The following is a 16,384-nucleotide window of genomic DNA, read 5'->3' as shown; positions in this document are numbered from 1 at the left end:
TGACGATTTCGTAAGTACCAGTCTATGACTGCTTGTTTGTTTGTTTGTAGGCACGATAACTTGAGAACGGAAGAAGCTACCAATGTCAAATTACACCACGGAATTCAGGAGGGTGATGGCTAGTGCTGATTAGATTTTGGTCAAAATCGGTCAAAGGTCAAGGTCACAGTGAGGTCAAACATCCAAAACATTCGATTGTTGATGGTTTGGTACAGAATCATCGTAGAAACTTCTGGTTTGCGTCGCTACCTTCTCTCGAGAGACAGCTTTTATTCGACAAGGTCAGAGGTCACGTTGATGATTTCGTAAGTACCAGTCTATGACTGCTTGTTACTTACGAAATCTAAATATTTCGTAAGTATATTGATGACTTCCGTTTCTGTTTGTTTGTTTGTTTGTTTGTTTGTTTGTTTGTTTGTATGTTTGTTTGTTTGTTTGTTTGTTTGTAGGCACGATAACTCGAGAACGGAAGAAGCTACCAATATCAAATTACACCACGTGATTCAGGAGGGTGATGGCTAGTGCTGATTAGATTTTTGTCAAAATCGGTCAAAGGTGAAGGTCACAGTGAGGTCAAACATAATTCCGTGAATTCATGTGGAGAAATGGAGTATTTTTGCTTCGCTCGATATTACGAGTTCGTTTTAACTTCAATTTTAATTTTGTCTTTGGTTTTTGCGATCGCTTTGGACGCTTAAAACTCGGTTGTCGAAATTCTGCTAAAAATCGGATGTTTTGGAGACGTTTTATGATTGTATTAAAAATATTTCACTCGACGCGTCACGGGTCGTCACGTGATGCAGTGCGCTCTAACAGACGCATTGTTGAGCCACGTAAAAGTTTTCCGTGTGCGCGCTGACGGTGTTTGCGATAAAGATGGTGTTTAAAAGTCATATTTTATCCCAATAAAGGTTATCGTCGCATGCCTGACTCGCTAAGCCGTCGGATTATGTAAAGATTCTTGGAGGATGGCCGAATATTACAGTTTTGTGACTTTGATAAAATAATTGCGTGGAGAAATGGAGATTTTTGCTTCGGTTGACGTTACGATTTTTGATGGTTTGATACAGAATCATTGTAGAAACTTCTGGTTTGCGTCGCTACCTTCTCGAGAGACAGCTTTTATTCAACAAGGTCAGAGGTCAAGTTGACGATTTCGTAAGTACCAGTCTATGACTGCTTGTTTTATTTGTTGTTGTTTTTTTAAACACTTCAGGACTGGTCTTCTATATCCACTGCTGCTGATAATTTGGCCTGGGAATTCCTCCACAGAAACCTGCTTTCTTATGCACAGATTCACCCCACCTCATCTTCAATTATCTTCCCCATCCGCTCACTCTCGGTACTCTGAATCCTGTGGTGAGGCTGTTGCTTAAAAACAACTTGCATTCTCCTACTGGAAGGCAAATCCAACCGAAGGCAACCTGAGCTCATTCCACAAACCTGTAAAAAGTGTGTGTCTACTTCCAGGAGAGCCAGAAAATAACATCTGTCCAATCTCAAAAATGAGCAATCAAACTTATCTCCCTCCTCTGAAACCTCGTGACACCTTGTCAAGTTCATCTCTGGTGTATGCTTCCCTTCCCTCACTTCAAATGGCACCACACGGAGGATGCCCAGTCGGCGTCTGGCTTTGGAGGTCAACTTTAAAATATGACTTGCCCAAGAGAGATCATGGCTGAGAGTGAGACCCAAGATAAGAGTTTTTGTGAGTGAACCTCTTTGAGAGGGTTCATGAGAAAGTAGATGGGAGGATTTGCAGAACGATCCTTTCAGAAAGTGGGGGAGTTTTGTGGGATTTCTTAGGATTGAAAGACATATTCCAAGTGTTTGACTTTGTGATTTTTTGTCAAGGTCTGAGGAGAGGGAAGAGGCTGCTGCCTGTTGGTCAGAAGGATAAGATATGTCAGGGCAGAGAGTGGAGTCGTCAGCAAAGAGATAAAGTGGATTTTCCAGAGTCGGTGAGATTATTGATCTCACGATTTGATTACGATTAGGAATATGATGGGGGGCCTAGAACACTGCCTTGGGGTACTCCTTATTTGACAGGAAGAGGAGATGAAGGGGTTCCATTGAGAGCAACATGTTGGTTACGAGAGTGGAGAAAGTCAGTAATCCAAGAGTAGAGTTTGCCTTGGATTCCATAGGCAGATGGTTTGGAGAGCAAGGCAGGAAGCCAGACTGTATCAAAAGCTCAAGGTATGTCCAGAGAGATGGCCCTGATCTCCTGTCTGATATTGAGGGTCTCCATCATTGTTGGGAGTGTAGAAGCAGCATGTCCAAGGCAGAGTGACCAGGTCTGAATCTGAATTGATCTAAGATGAGGCTGTTCAAGAAACGGAATTATTTTATGTCAACTCTGATGATGGATTTCATGATCTTACTGATGATTGGAAGTAAGCCGATTGGTCTGCAGTTAAGGGGATTCTTTTTTGCACCCTTTTAAGTGGTGTAGCCACATCAACATTTGGTATGTCCATCTGTTCATCAAAAATTTTTAAAAAGTTGTCCAGATGCTGAATTGACAAGAGGGACCTCTCATTGCCTACCATCATGAGAAGGAAATTGCAAACCGAACAGTTTCCTTCAGACACGGGTGTGAATAAAAATAAAAATTAATTTTTTAGTGTAATACTGTGGTGTTTGCTGATGTCTAAGCAGATGGAAGATGACCTGGGGCAAATGACAGGGTGAAAATGGCAAAGAGAGGAAGTGCAAGAGCAGCAGAGCAGATTTTCAGGACACATGAGCTGGTGCCATCTTGTCCAGTTGAAGAGTCAGAATCGAGGGTTGCCAGAAACTTTTCCATCTTTTCAGGTGCAAAAGACACAATTCAGGAACAGTTGGTTATGACTGGGAAGGATGGGTATGGAGAGGGAGGTGTTAGGGATACAAGATTTTGAAGCAAACACAATTGAGGCATTCGGCTTTCTCACGAGCAGAGTCAGCTGTGGTGCCATTTGAAGAGAGGGAAGGGATGGAAGGGGAGCATACACCAGGGACACTCGACACGGTGCCACCAGGTTTTAGAGGAGGGAGATAAATTTGAAAGCTCATTCTTGATGGATGTTGTTTTCTGACTCTCCTGAGAGTGGATACACACTTGCTGCAGGCTTTGCAAAATGATCTGAGGTTAACTTCGGTTGAATTTGCCTTCCAGTAGGACATTGCAAGTTGTTTTTAAATCAACTGCCTCACCACATTATTCAGAGTTGCAAGAGCGGGAGGATCGATAAGATAATTGAAGACTAGGTGTGATGAATCTGTGCATAAGAGAGAGCAGGTGTCTGTGGAAGAATTTCCAGACTGAATTAGTATTAGTGTGGTGGATATAGGAGAAGAGCCTGAAGTGTTAAAATAAAATAAAATAAAATAAATAAAACCCTGTGAATAGACATATATATATATATATATATATATATATATATATATATATATATATATATATATATATATATATATATATATATATATATATATATATATATATATACATATATAGTTGCAAATTCGCGCCCGCCGGCGTGCGATCGGCCGCTCAACTCGAATGGCGGCCGCCTCGCCCACCAGAACGGACAATTCTGTCGTGACCCTCTCGGAACAACGCCGGGAGCTAGTCATGGGTGGGGCTTTAACCTCACCATGACCGTGCCAATTGCCCACCCGCGCAGGATAGGGTCGCTCGCCAAATTCGATCTTCCGAAGTACCTGCGCGGATGGTCGACCGGGCGATCGTACCTCGCCGCAGGCCGACTCCGGACATGAACCGCTTAAGCGGTCCGTTCCATGCTACAGTGATAACTGAGCGGTGTTATCGTTTGCCTCGACGGTTCCGATTAATTATCGGGTGTATTAAGCCCACTACGAACCCTTTACGTGAAGCAGGATGTGGAGTCAATAAAGAAAAGACTAAGCGAAACGGGAAAACAGTTCACACAATGCACTTTTATTACGCGACACACCGAAAGCACACATATACAGCCAAACAGTCAAAATGCACCTATATCAGTAAAACAAAAGAAACAACGACGCAGAGTTACAACAGAATACGCGTACACATGGCAACACTTACACAGTTCTACTTTACAAGACATGGCGCCAACACACATTTACTCAAAAGCAAAGGAAAGAAGCCACCTTCATAGACAAGGGGGCAGACGGGCCTGTAGGCCAATATGTGCGCGGGACCTGAAGGAGCGGCCAGGTCCGCGAGAACGGGTGGGTCCGACCCGCGTCCTCGTGACGCGTTGGCGGACGAGCCGCAGACGTGGCCGCGTGGCTGTGCCCCGACTCCATGCTCCTTCGTGGGTTTCGTTGGCAAGACGTTTGAAGTGGGGTGGGAACGGGGCCCCCTTTGTTGCACTATCTCAGCGCGGGGGAAAAGGGGGAATTGTTGATGCTCTGGGGGAGGGAGAATGGCTGGCTGGCTTCGGTCCCGCGCCGAGCGATCTCCCACCGCGACCTCGTCGCCGACCGCCGTCCTTCTCGCCTCGGGCCCGAGCTCCTTGGTCTCTTCCCCCAACTCTCCTCAGCCGACTGCAGAACCCAACTCGGTGCCTTCGCCACCCGACTCCACTCTCTGCCACACTCTGCTGCTGCCACACTCTGCTCGATGACTCTCTTACCAAAACTCTGACTCTCTGCCACGATTCGCCTTGCGCTCGACGTTTTATAGGCCGGCAGGAGAAACAATATGCAAATTTCCGGATCAGGATGTGCTCGGGGGCGGAACCATGCTCGCCCATTGGACGGAGGAAAAGTGGGCGTGAACCTCCCCTGATCCTAGAATTTGCATATTTCGATTTCACACGGACGCGCCTGGAGGCGGGGCCAAGCTGCTCCGCGCTTGCTGATTGGATGGATCAGAAGTGGGCGTGTAGCATTCTTGATCCGAATTCTCCCTCGGAAAGGCCGCTATTTGCACTCGCGGCTCGGTGCGTATCGCTTTAACGAGCCCAAGACAGCCCGACGCTCAGTGTTCACAGGTGGTGCGGGAATGGCCGTAGAAGGAGAGAGGTGAGGGTGGTGGAGGGTTATGGCGGTTGAGACGTGGTTGGTTCAAAATAAAGATAGAACAGAAAAACAGCTATCTCAAAGCGTCGCAGCCCGAATGAATCACATAAATTCCCTCTAAACAACGGGTTTGGGGCTAACTACACATGTACTTAGAGTTATCTCACCTACGGGCCCTGAATGGTGGTTTGCGAATTTCCACAGCCGTAACAATATATATAAGCGGGTCACACATTATAACCGCAAAATTGTGGGTTTCACGAATGTCGAATACGTGAATGTTGGGGTTCCATGGTATCGTTAACACTCAAAGCACCGACTGACTGCTTGTTTCCTGCTCTGTATGTTCATGCATTTTGAACTGATTCTGTTACACTTTAAGTACTTAAGATGCGAGTCACTCTGGGGAGGAGCTTCTGCTCCATGCTGACAAAGACCGACAAGCCCGAAACAGGTATCCGTGGATGTTCCCTCTCCGGGGTTGACTAGTTTATAAAATGGAGAACTAATTTCTCTTCCTGGTATTGGTTGCAGTACAATCCTACGGAGAATTAGGGGGTATATAGCTCTGCTAAGGTCATGCCTAATCGGTGGAGCTTATGCAATCGCTAAGGCCTAAGTCACATTTGCCATGGCGGCCGTAGGGTCTCCAAAATCTACGGCCACTAGCAATTATAGGGCGGGCCGCAGTATTTCCACGGTCACACAATGTAGCAGTCACATATATTTTTTTATTTTTCGGGGAGCCGCACGGCGTATTTATAGATTGTGGAGACCGAAAACGTGGGGGTGCCGTACGGTCTTTGATTGATGTCGCACAGTGACCTTGGGGAGTTCCTGCGGCGGCCATAGAATTTTCAAGGCAGACGCAAGGTGTCTGTAAGGCGACCGCAGGGGGACCACAGGGGGGCCCTAAGGCGAACGTGTGGCCAGACGGACGGTAATGAGTGGGTTTTTTATTTTTATTTTTTAATCAGTTCTTTTGTTTCGGCTTGTCGAATTGCTACGGCGAACGTAGAAATGAAAAAAGTTATAACTCCGCGCTATAATTCCACGGCGCCCTTATGGCGTAGGGCCACCCTGAGGCCACCGCAGAAACTCTGCGGCCGCCTCACGTTTCTGTCAATTCAGAGGGCGTACGGCCGCCGTATCCTCGCCGTAGAGCAAATGTGACTTAGGCCTAAGCCAGAAGTAGCCTCTAAAAATTTATATATTTCAATAAGAATCGGATCATGCAGTTTTTTTTTTTTTTATCCCACGCCGCGTGGCGGAAGGGGGATATTGTTATCACCCGGATCGTCCGTCCGGCTGTCCGTTCGTCCGGCTGGCTGGGCGTCAACATTTATAGCTGTGAGCATGATAACTCATAAACTGTCTGCCATATCGATTTGAAATATATGTCACACATGTACCACCTGAAAAGGAAGAACTCTATTGATTTTGGGTGTGGCCGGCTCCAAGATGGCCGACTGGGGCGGCATCAACATTTATAGCTCTGAGTGCGATAACTCATAAACTGTTCGCCATATTGATTTGAAATTTGGGTCACACATGTACCACCTGAAAAGGAAGAACCCTTTTGATTTTGGGCGTGGCCGGATCCAAGATGGCCGACTGGGGCGTCCGTCCGTCTGGCTGGGCGTCAACCTTTATAGCTGTGAGTGCGATAACTCATAAACTGTTCGCCATATCGATTTGAAATTTGGGCCACACATGTACCACCTGAAAAGGAAGAACCCTATTGATTTTGGGCGTGGCCGGATCCAAGATGGCCGACTGGGGCGGCCATCTTGAAAAAAATGTTTTTTGTAATAAATGGAAAACCGCTTATTTGATTTCAATTATTTTTCAATGGCGGGGGATTCCCCATCTCTGGTATATTTGTTTGTTTGTATTTCCCTCAATATCATATAAAGCAATGGGCCTGTTTCTGTGGCTGTGACGTGTGCCAGGTTCAAGTTGTGGGCAGTATTCTTTGTGATGGCAAGACTCGTCACACTCACACTTTCCGTTCTGACATTGGGCTTTGGCCTCGGTCGTGCTGAAAACCAAGGCCTGGATGTTGCAGCAGGAAATTTCAACACTCTTCTCATCAGGTGTGTTCCCTTCTCTTTCTGCCATTCCATTTGTTTTGGTGCGTCCTGATTCATTTTGTGTTCTCGCTCTTCCACGAGCCTTGACTTTGTATACAAAAAGGTGGGAGGGTAAAAATAACTCTCCCTCATTGAGCAGTTGCTGGGAAATTTGCTGAAGTTGCTGTGTAATGGTATATATCTTCTTCTTCTTCTTTCGGCTGCTCCCGTTAGGGGTCGCCACAGCGGATCATCCGTATGATCCGCATCGTGATTTGGCACATGTTTTACGCCGGATGCCCTTCCTGACGCAACCCTGGTCGCCTCTTACGACACAGGGATATGGTACACCTATTTTAACCGGGGTATACACAGGCCCAGTACACTGGTACTCATTTCGCCGACCTCGGAAGGATGACAGGCTGAGTCAACCCCCTGGTGTTAATTCAGTGGCCCAACGGGGCTTGAACTCAGGACCTTTTGGATCCCAAGCCACTGCCCTAACCACTGCGCCAACACCAGGCTAAATGTAATGGTATATATATATATATATATATATATATATATATATATATATATATATATATATATATATATATATATATATATATATATATATCTTCTTCTTCTTCTTCTCCTTTCGGCTGCTCCCGTTAGGGGTCGCCACAGCGGATCATCCGATCCGCATAGTGATTTGGCACATGTTTTACGCCGGATGCCCTTCCTGACGCAACCCTGGTCGCCTCTTACGACACAGGGATATGGTACACCTATTTAACCGGGGTATACACCGGCCCAGTACACTGGTACTCATTTCGCCGACCTCGGAAGGATGACAGGCTGAGTCAACCCCCTGGTGTATTAATTCAGTGGCCCAACGGGGCTTGAACTCAGGACCTTTTGGATCCCAAGCCGCTGCCCTAACCACTGCGCCAACACACCAGGCTTATATATATATATATACACCAACACACCAGGTATATATATATATATATACACACATACATATATACATACATATATATTATATTCCATCAAGATGTAAAGTGACGTATTTGATTGTTGGATGCAGTTACTCGCACGTTTTGAAGTTTGAGTCCATACAGAGTGATGTGGGTTGGTACATGCATGGTCTGACTTGAGTAGTCCATGCATAACTTTTTACGCTTTCCTTTTGCAACAATGTCACCTTTTTTAACTGAACAGTTCTCCATTTTATTACCTCTGCCACTGAAGGTGAAGGAAGTTATGTTTTCACGTCTGTCTGTCTGTCTGTTTGTCTGTGTGCAGGATATCTCAAAAAGCTGTGGACAGATCTGGGTGAAATTTGGTGGATAGGTTGGGTGTGTGACAAGGACTAACTGATTAGATTTTGGTGAAGATCTGGATCTGACTCCTAGAATTTTTAAAGTGATTCTTCACCATTGAGAGATCGGGCCAAAAACGATACATAGCACGATATCTCAAAAAGTTGTGGACGGATTCGGACGAAACTTGGTGGACAGGTTGGGTGTGTGACCATGACAAAATTTTTAATCGATTTTGGTGAAGATTCGGATTTGGATCTGGATCCGAGAATTATTTAATTTTTTAAGTGATTCTTCATCATTGAGAGATAGGGCCAAAAACTATATATAGCATGATATTTCAAAAATGTATTGGGCCAGATATAACGATGCAAATCGGCCACACATACGCGGTTGCTGCGTCAACTATGCATTCGATCATGAAAAGTTTGGCAAAAATAAAGGAAATATCGGAGACTGTGACTAGTTTGAGTGCTGCAAGACTATCCAGAGTGGGAGACGGTACCATGCAAAACATGAAGTGGTTATTAAGTGAATGGCTCGAAGATCAAACTAAATGTTACATGCCTTTATCTCTTGCTGTGATCCAAGACAATCCCTGTAGTTTGTCGAATGATTTAAAGGCCTTAAGGATTCTAGTAATGATTTATAGATGTTAAGGCTTTGGAAAACATTGAGGATGTGTGGGCGGAAGTGAGTGCCTCCACTGATTCACAGGGAACTCCATCAATCACAAGCCAAATTGTCGACCGAGCGAAGCAAGTTGGTTTTCACGAGGTTGACGAAGAGGACATGGAGTCTTACGAGTCATGTTGAACCCTGAAGCAATAATCTCATGGAGTTGGATCTGCAGCAGGCTGCAGAAGAAGAAGAAGAGGCTGTGATACCTCAATGCAAGCAACTCACCATAAAAAAACCTCAGCCAAATTCTCGGCTCGTTTGAGCAGGCTAGATAATTTGTTATCAAGCAAGATCCAAATGTTGAAAGGAGCACTGATTTTCGTCGTGCTGTTAATGACACCCTTCCTAGCTACAAGGAAGTTTATGCACCAAAGTAAAAGAAAGCTATCCCCACCCATTCTCCATACATTTTTCAAGATGACCAACTACATCCACCAACCAGGATTCTCCTTCCACCAGCTACACCATTCCCACGAGTGAAAAAAGTGACAGCATAGTGTCGTGTAGGGGCAGATGATTCTCCCCCTCCGCAAGTGAGACTTTCCTCCCGCAATCAACCCTGTTACTCCAGCCTCAGTTCAAGAAAGTGCCGCCACTATTGGGGAGTACAGACTTTGTTTGATATTGTCTATTGTTTATAATACCGTATTAAAGGTCCCATGACACTCCAAACTTTCTGGTTATTTATATATTAACTTGACCTTCCAAGTGAAGAAATCACCCATGTTTCTTTTTTTAAATCAAAAATGGGATAATTAGACCAATATTTCGAATATTTCTAGTGCTTTTCACAAGTTGCTATGCCCCGCCCCTTAAAAAAAGTTGACTTCAGCGAACCGCAGCCTTCACGTCATCTGCAGAAACTCGCACAGAGTGGATTGACTTGAGATGTCGCGCGCCGTATAAAGTACGTACAAATGCATTGTGCACATGTGTTTGCTATCTCACTGATCATCTTAATTCCTGTGATTGTTTCGCGGAAAAGAAATTCTGCTTCTGAGCCGTGTATGCACAACAATCACGAGGCAATTATTTATCCCTTTACTACCTTGTCGTAGTCGTGCACAAATCCAATACATGTATGCACAATAAAGGGCTATACCATGTCCACAAAATATAAAATCTGACTGCTGAACCTTTCCATTAAAAAAGAAACTTACAGGGACATACAAGTAAAATACTAAAGATTAATATTGCATCATTTCAAGGTGCAAGGAGATAATTTTAAAATCAAACAATGTAAAAAACCTGCACCTACATTTTGCAGCTTATTGAATTGTTCATTGAAACCAGCCTGCTGGGACAGGTACGATTCCACATACATGCAAGCCAGGTTTGGCTGCACTCGACATACATGGATTTATTCTAAAGTAAAGGTACTGCTTCCATCGGCTTGCTATTCATTAACATTTAGCAAAAATGCTTTAATAAATGAACAGGGAAAAATATGTTGGCACAACTATGAAAGACAAATTTATCTATCCGATTACACGGCCTCATCCTCGGGACTCTTACGCATTGACTTGTACATTGTGTGCATGCTAATACAAGTTATTTGTCAACTCTAGAGTCTAGACTAGTCCGATAAATCCGTCGTCCGTTCGACTAATCTGATAAATCTGACGTGCTGTAGCTTTCTTTTATTATTCTCTTTTCTTCATTGTTTTCTACTGGTGCTACATGACGACAGTAGGAATAAAATAAATAAAAATGCAACAGAACGTCAGATTTATCGGACTACTCTGGACAATTGTGTCGCAAGGTGTGTTCTGCACACAAGTTTTCATCGTATCCGGACAGCGAGATTGCTTTGTTTTATGCGCGGAGAGATACGGCCGATGACATGCGCTGGTTTTGCTTGTGATTCATTCGCCGTGGTGCAACATGTCCGCTGTGCTGGTCATGTCACCTCACCAAAATATTTCTGATATCGAGCAGTATGCAAGTCGAATTGACATTATTGAATTACGAATAGGATTTGGTCTAACCATTTGTTATTGCCAAGTCTTCCTTCGATGGCCTCCCGATAATCATGAACGCCGGGAATTTCATCGCCATTTTCCTCTGCTTGTTCTGCTTCGGGCTCGAACTGGTAAGGCCGTATTCCATTTCCAGCTGCCTGAACTTCACCTCCCACGACTACGTTATCCGACAATTTTCCATGTGATTCAGACCAAAATCCTTCATTTCTCTCGCACTCACTGTCGCTACCAGACAAATCAAAGTCCATGTCATCCATTATTCAAAACCAAATGCTTGATTTTTTTTTAAAAGCAGATATGAACGAAGCGATTGAGTCGACCAATCGAATGTGGAAACACACAGGAAGACAATAGAATCACGAAGCCCACCAACCCAAGTAATTTACGTGCAGCCTTTGTCGTCCTGCAGTTGACGTCATGTGGGTTACGCCCCTTTCAGTAGATTTCGGCAGAATTTTTAGGGGCGTTCCCGAAGAGGTTTGTTTTTTTAATTTTACATTTTACAGAACGAGTATTGTGAAAAAACATTGTCAGATCTGAAATCATGATGAAAAACTCCTATAGGACATGTACATATATGTATATACAGTATATATATATATATATATATATGCAATTTCAGTACTTTTGGGTGTCATGGGACCTTTAAATGCATCATCTCTATATAATGTTTAGGATTTATTTATTTGTGTGTATGTATGAAAAACCACTCCAGGGTACCCCCAAAATTCCTGGGCAAAAATGCATCCCCTTTTAATACAGGGTTTCTTGGGAAAACATATTTCATTCAATGCAGTTTCACTTATCACAAGGTTATGTGGGAACGCAACCCTTGCTTACAATGATTAAAGTACTGCCCCTAACACCAACACTAACTCTAAGAGCTCTGTTATGAAAACGCCACACGTGTTGCAATATACAGGCAATTCATGGTTGCACAATATGGTGATTATTGACTGATGATGATTTGAACCCAAAAGCAATGGGATATCCAACTGGTGTGCAAGCATCGTCAATGTCGCACCACAAAACAATCGGTTATCAAGTCCCCCCCCCTCCCCCTACTATTTCTTCTTTACATTCTCTTGAAACCTGCAAAGAATGCTGAGCGTCAAGCAAGGAAGCAGCACATGCCATTTTTACCCTTGTGGAAGGAGAGAGTATTACGTTTGGGTTTGTTTGTTTGTCCGCACAGAACTTTCGTTTTTTTCTCCGCAACAGCTTGTCGGATTGAGACAATTTTCACCAAAGGTGTGACTACTCATGTTGAATGTTTTAATGGTGATTATGATGGTGTGACAGCCATGTTGGAAAAACGGAAAAACTTTGGACCTCTATCTCTGAAACCGCACCAAGGAAAAAATTGAAACTTAGCACATAGCAACAAGTACTCCTTATAGGGAATGTGATTAATTTTTTTTATGACGTCATAGGTGCCTTTGTTATAACATCATAATTGCACATATAGAACACGACATCTGGTCAGTATGAATATTTTTGAGGGTCATATCGGGATAAACTGGACCACAGAAATTTTTTTGATGATGGTCATCGGTCACATGATTCGGCAGCAATATTGTTTAAAAAAAAAAAAATAACCTTCGAAAATCATCTTATCTGAAGTGGCTGAACAGATCGAGGTGAAACTTTACACGTATGACTGCCTATCCATGAGGAACAAAAGATTCACACATATGTCATAGGTCACATGGTTTTGCAGCTATATTGGATTTACCCTAAAACCTATAAAAATCATCTTCTCCAGAATCGCTGGACAGATCGAGTAGAAACTTCACAAAAAAGTTCCCCAAGCCTTGGGTGTACTCGTTTGTTCAGGAATAATTGATAGGTCACATGGTTTGGCAGCCATATTGGATTGAAGAAAAATATTAAATAATGTTTTCTCTGGAACCACATAATCAATCGACATGAAACTTCAGAATTATGGTCTAGTGGTGATGGCGAATATATGTTTTAAATTTCAACTTGATCAGACACATGGTCTGGCATCCAGAATTTTTTTTTGATCTGGTTTTTTTTGATATTATTTTTCGATTTTTATTTATTTATTTATTTTTCAATTAATTAATTTATTTTTGAAAAAGCCTCACTTGGCTGTGCCTGGATGGGTTTGAGGGTAGAGGAGCAACATCTGAAATGTGAATCCTATCCAGGTTCCTCCTGATTACTTCATCTTTGCTTTTTTTTTCTTGTTCGGGTTTCTTCTGATGACTACAACGCAGGACTGTACCTGTTTGGTCTTCCATTTGATTTGAATTGAATTCATTTTAATCCCATTCTAAATTCAATTGAATAATAATGAAAAACATCATGGATCAGTGTCAGGTATCCAAAGCGGGGTTGCATCAAAACTGGACGTCTTGGTACCTGGTTATCACGAACAGTAGTTATAAAGTGGCAGTTCTAATTATGTCTCATTAATTATGTAACACACCAGTACACAAATGCCACACAAAACGTTCTGTCGTGGGTCTGCAATCTCTGATTACTCTTTCTAGTTTTGTTTGTTTTTGGTATGACTTGGGGTTTAAATTGCTGACCTCCCAACTTGGAGTGGATGCTCTAATCATCAGGCAACTTTGACTAATTAACACCCACCAACTAACAACACCAACACCCACCGCTAGCAGACAGGACATCTAGCTTGATGTTCATTTGAGGGACAGCACACTTTGTGGTGCCTGTGAAGCGCCAATCCGATAGTTTGTAGTCTAGATGAGAATCAAATTCGGACTACAGTTCAATGGTGATGGTAAATTTGGATTACAGTTCAATCTGCACCATCATGTCAAACCTAATAAGCTCGGTAATACTCCAATGCTATCTGTGGGTACTCTTATGGCCATTGAATGAAATCAGTAACGCAGGTCAAGTTTGCGGTCATCTCCTTTGGCTGTTTTATCTGCATCCACTTATGGTTTTCAAAGATCCTACATTAGCTTTTTAACTTCAGGCATTTAAACTCGTTCCTTGCACTATATTGTCAAGTCGGCCTATGCAATTAAAAGAGTGGGATATTTCACCAAATTGCATACAAAAGACTTCATTGAATGTATTTATGTTTATCACCAGCTGGTGGCAGCACAGTGTGTATTAATTTATTTTTCTCTGTTTCTGTAACTTGGCGCAAACAGTTCACCGATTTATGGGAAGCATTTTGCAAAACATACTTGTGATTAAACTCATGCCTTTAATATGTGACCATGTGGCATGATCACCCATCTTTATACACTGGCACCAGTTTCTGGATGCTTGCTTAAATGTATTTGCAGCACATGGAGAAACATTTGATTGTGTTAATGTCACTCCCAAGAGCATTTGAAATGGATGCATTAAAAGTGCCTAGCAGAAATGTACTGAGAACACCTGTTCTGCTTGCTCACCTTCTGTTTAGTCAAGGTTTGAACTCACTCGGGAATAAGAAACTTTGATCATCTAGTTGGCAGCCTGGTTAAGGTGCTCGGCTTAAGATCTTAGGGTCTTGCGTTTGAGCCCCTGTATAAATCTGTTAAATGAACACCATGTGGGTTGACTAAGCCTGTCATCCTGAGGTCGGCAAAATGAATACCAGCTTCCTGGAAATGGCGTGCACTGCTTCAGCGGCACAGCCACACTCCCAGCATTGTTGCAACCAACAGTAAAAGGCTTCATCTGAAATGATGATCCAGTTGGTGATGTCATCACTAGTTTTTCTGGATTTTGATGATGCTGGGTGGAGGCCTTGAGGTTGTGATCGTATTGTTGTTGGGATAGTCTGGCCGTTTTTTTTGAAGAGGATAATTTTTGGCTTTTGCTGATGACAAACAAGGTTCATGTGCACATATATATTATTCAGTTTCTGGAGGAACACTAAAAAAGCAAGTCTTGCTGAATGTATCAAATTTGGAAATCGCTTCTCTGCCTGCCCATTCATCTCGAGCGATTCTTCATCCAGGTGGTCAGCTCTGGTGGCTATGTGCTTGACACAGGCGTGGATGATGTGGCATTTCATCAACTTCCACTTAAGGCGCTTGCGAGAAACATTAGCCAGCAGTGAAGGCTGGACAAAGCGCAGCAATGGGCGCTCTCGGCAAACCCGCAAAGGCTCCGGTAAGGCCTTGGCTTGCATGTTCCATTTAAATGTGATTGTTTTTCATAAAGATTATTCAGTGTTTTTTTATTATTATTATCTTTTTTCTCTTTTTCTCTGTGTGTGTCTCTCTCTCATGACCTGGTAAAGGGTCTGAAACAAGGAATGAAGTCAGGGTTCTTCATTGATGACCCCGGCTGGTGAAACTTATTTGTTATAGTGTTTTGGAAGTGTCTAGGACATATTTATTTTGAGTGTGCTGTTAGAGTGGAAGCCAATTTGTCATTTTTTGCATTGTGCGAGTGCATCACAAGTTGGATTAATTCTGAATTTCCTAATCGCACCACTTCTCATCCACTCTTCTATTACTTCTACTGCTTTGAGAGGAGAAGACAGGGTGGCAACTTATCAGCTTGGCACCATGGTGGGGCTGCGAGTGTTGGAATTTTTTCTTGCCCTTGCCCTTTTCTCCATTTTCTTGATGTTCGAATCGCAGGACATCCTCCCCGCCTTGTACTATCCGCAATTCGCCAGGTACTTGGTGACTATGCGATCAATGACCGAGATGCACACCCACCCACCGGTGCATACACACCTTCTTGTTTTGTGACATCTTCATATAGTTACCCTTTCTCCCTATTGCAGCCAATGCCTTCCACAAATGTTGTCAAAGTTGGATATGTGTACCTGTTCTCATTTATTCCAGGTATGTTGCAACCACTGACCTCAAAATTTGCTCTCACTTTGTGGCATGACTCCTTAAACTTGACCCACCCAAACCCCAGCACATAAGGACAGTGATCACTGCTCCTTGGTGTCTCTACTCCTCGTTCCATCTTGTTCCCATACTTGTGCTTCTCACAGTGTGCTGCAGTCACAATACTGTGGCTCTTTTTCCCCAGGAATGTAAGGTCACAGCAAGTGGAGAGGGCTTGTGCTACAGCCTGTCTTTGTAGATCAACCAGCATAATCCAAGTTGATAGAATGGTGATGCCGATTGTTAAGGTTCATTTCTCCAAATGATCCATCTTTTTGAGAGTTTGGAATAAATTGCTAAGTATATATATATATATATATATATATATATATATATATATATATATATATATATATATATATATATATATATATATATATATATATAGTTACGGTTGTGGAAATTCACAGAACACCAGTCAGATTCCCCAGAGGTCAGTTGTTTCAGTAAGTGTGTGTTCTCGGTTACAATTCCCCACCGAT

The 16,384-nt window shown here is 43.1% G+C and overlaps 1 protein-coding gene across 7 annotated transcripts in view; it reads left to right on the top strand.

Annotated features, from left to right (window-relative positions):
• The window catches only part of LOC147026262 (translocating chain-associated membrane protein 1-like), a 73,691-nt gene that overhangs the window by 50,121 nt on the left and 7,186 nt on the right, over positions 1 to 16,384 (top strand). For 6 of the 7 annotated variants that reach the window (XR_015058259.1, XM_085881510.1, XM_085881512.1 and 3 more), the window contains 2 exons: positions 6,966 to 7,109; positions 15,011 to 15,165. Coding sequence is in view for 6 of the 7 variants with exons in the window: in XM_085881510.1 (XP_085737636.1) it covers positions 6,966 to 7,109; positions 15,011 to 15,165 (299 nt within the window). In the remaining variant the exon portion in view is untranslated. Of the gene's footprint in view, positions 1 to 1,070; positions 1,192 to 6,965; positions 7,110 to 15,010; positions 15,166 to 16,384 lie in introns of those variants that run through there. The other variant, XM_085881515.1, reaches the window with a different exon arrangement.

The sequence above is a fragment of the Eptatretus burgeri genome, chromosome 5, assembly GCF_056783735.1.
Source record: "Eptatretus burgeri isolate ZD-2024b chromosome 5, Ebu_testis_v1, whole genome shotgun sequence".
NCBI lineage: Eukaryota > Metazoa > Chordata > Myxini > Myxiniformes > Myxinidae > Eptatretus > Eptatretus burgeri.
This window is presented reverse-complemented; position numbering and strand designations above follow the sequence as displayed.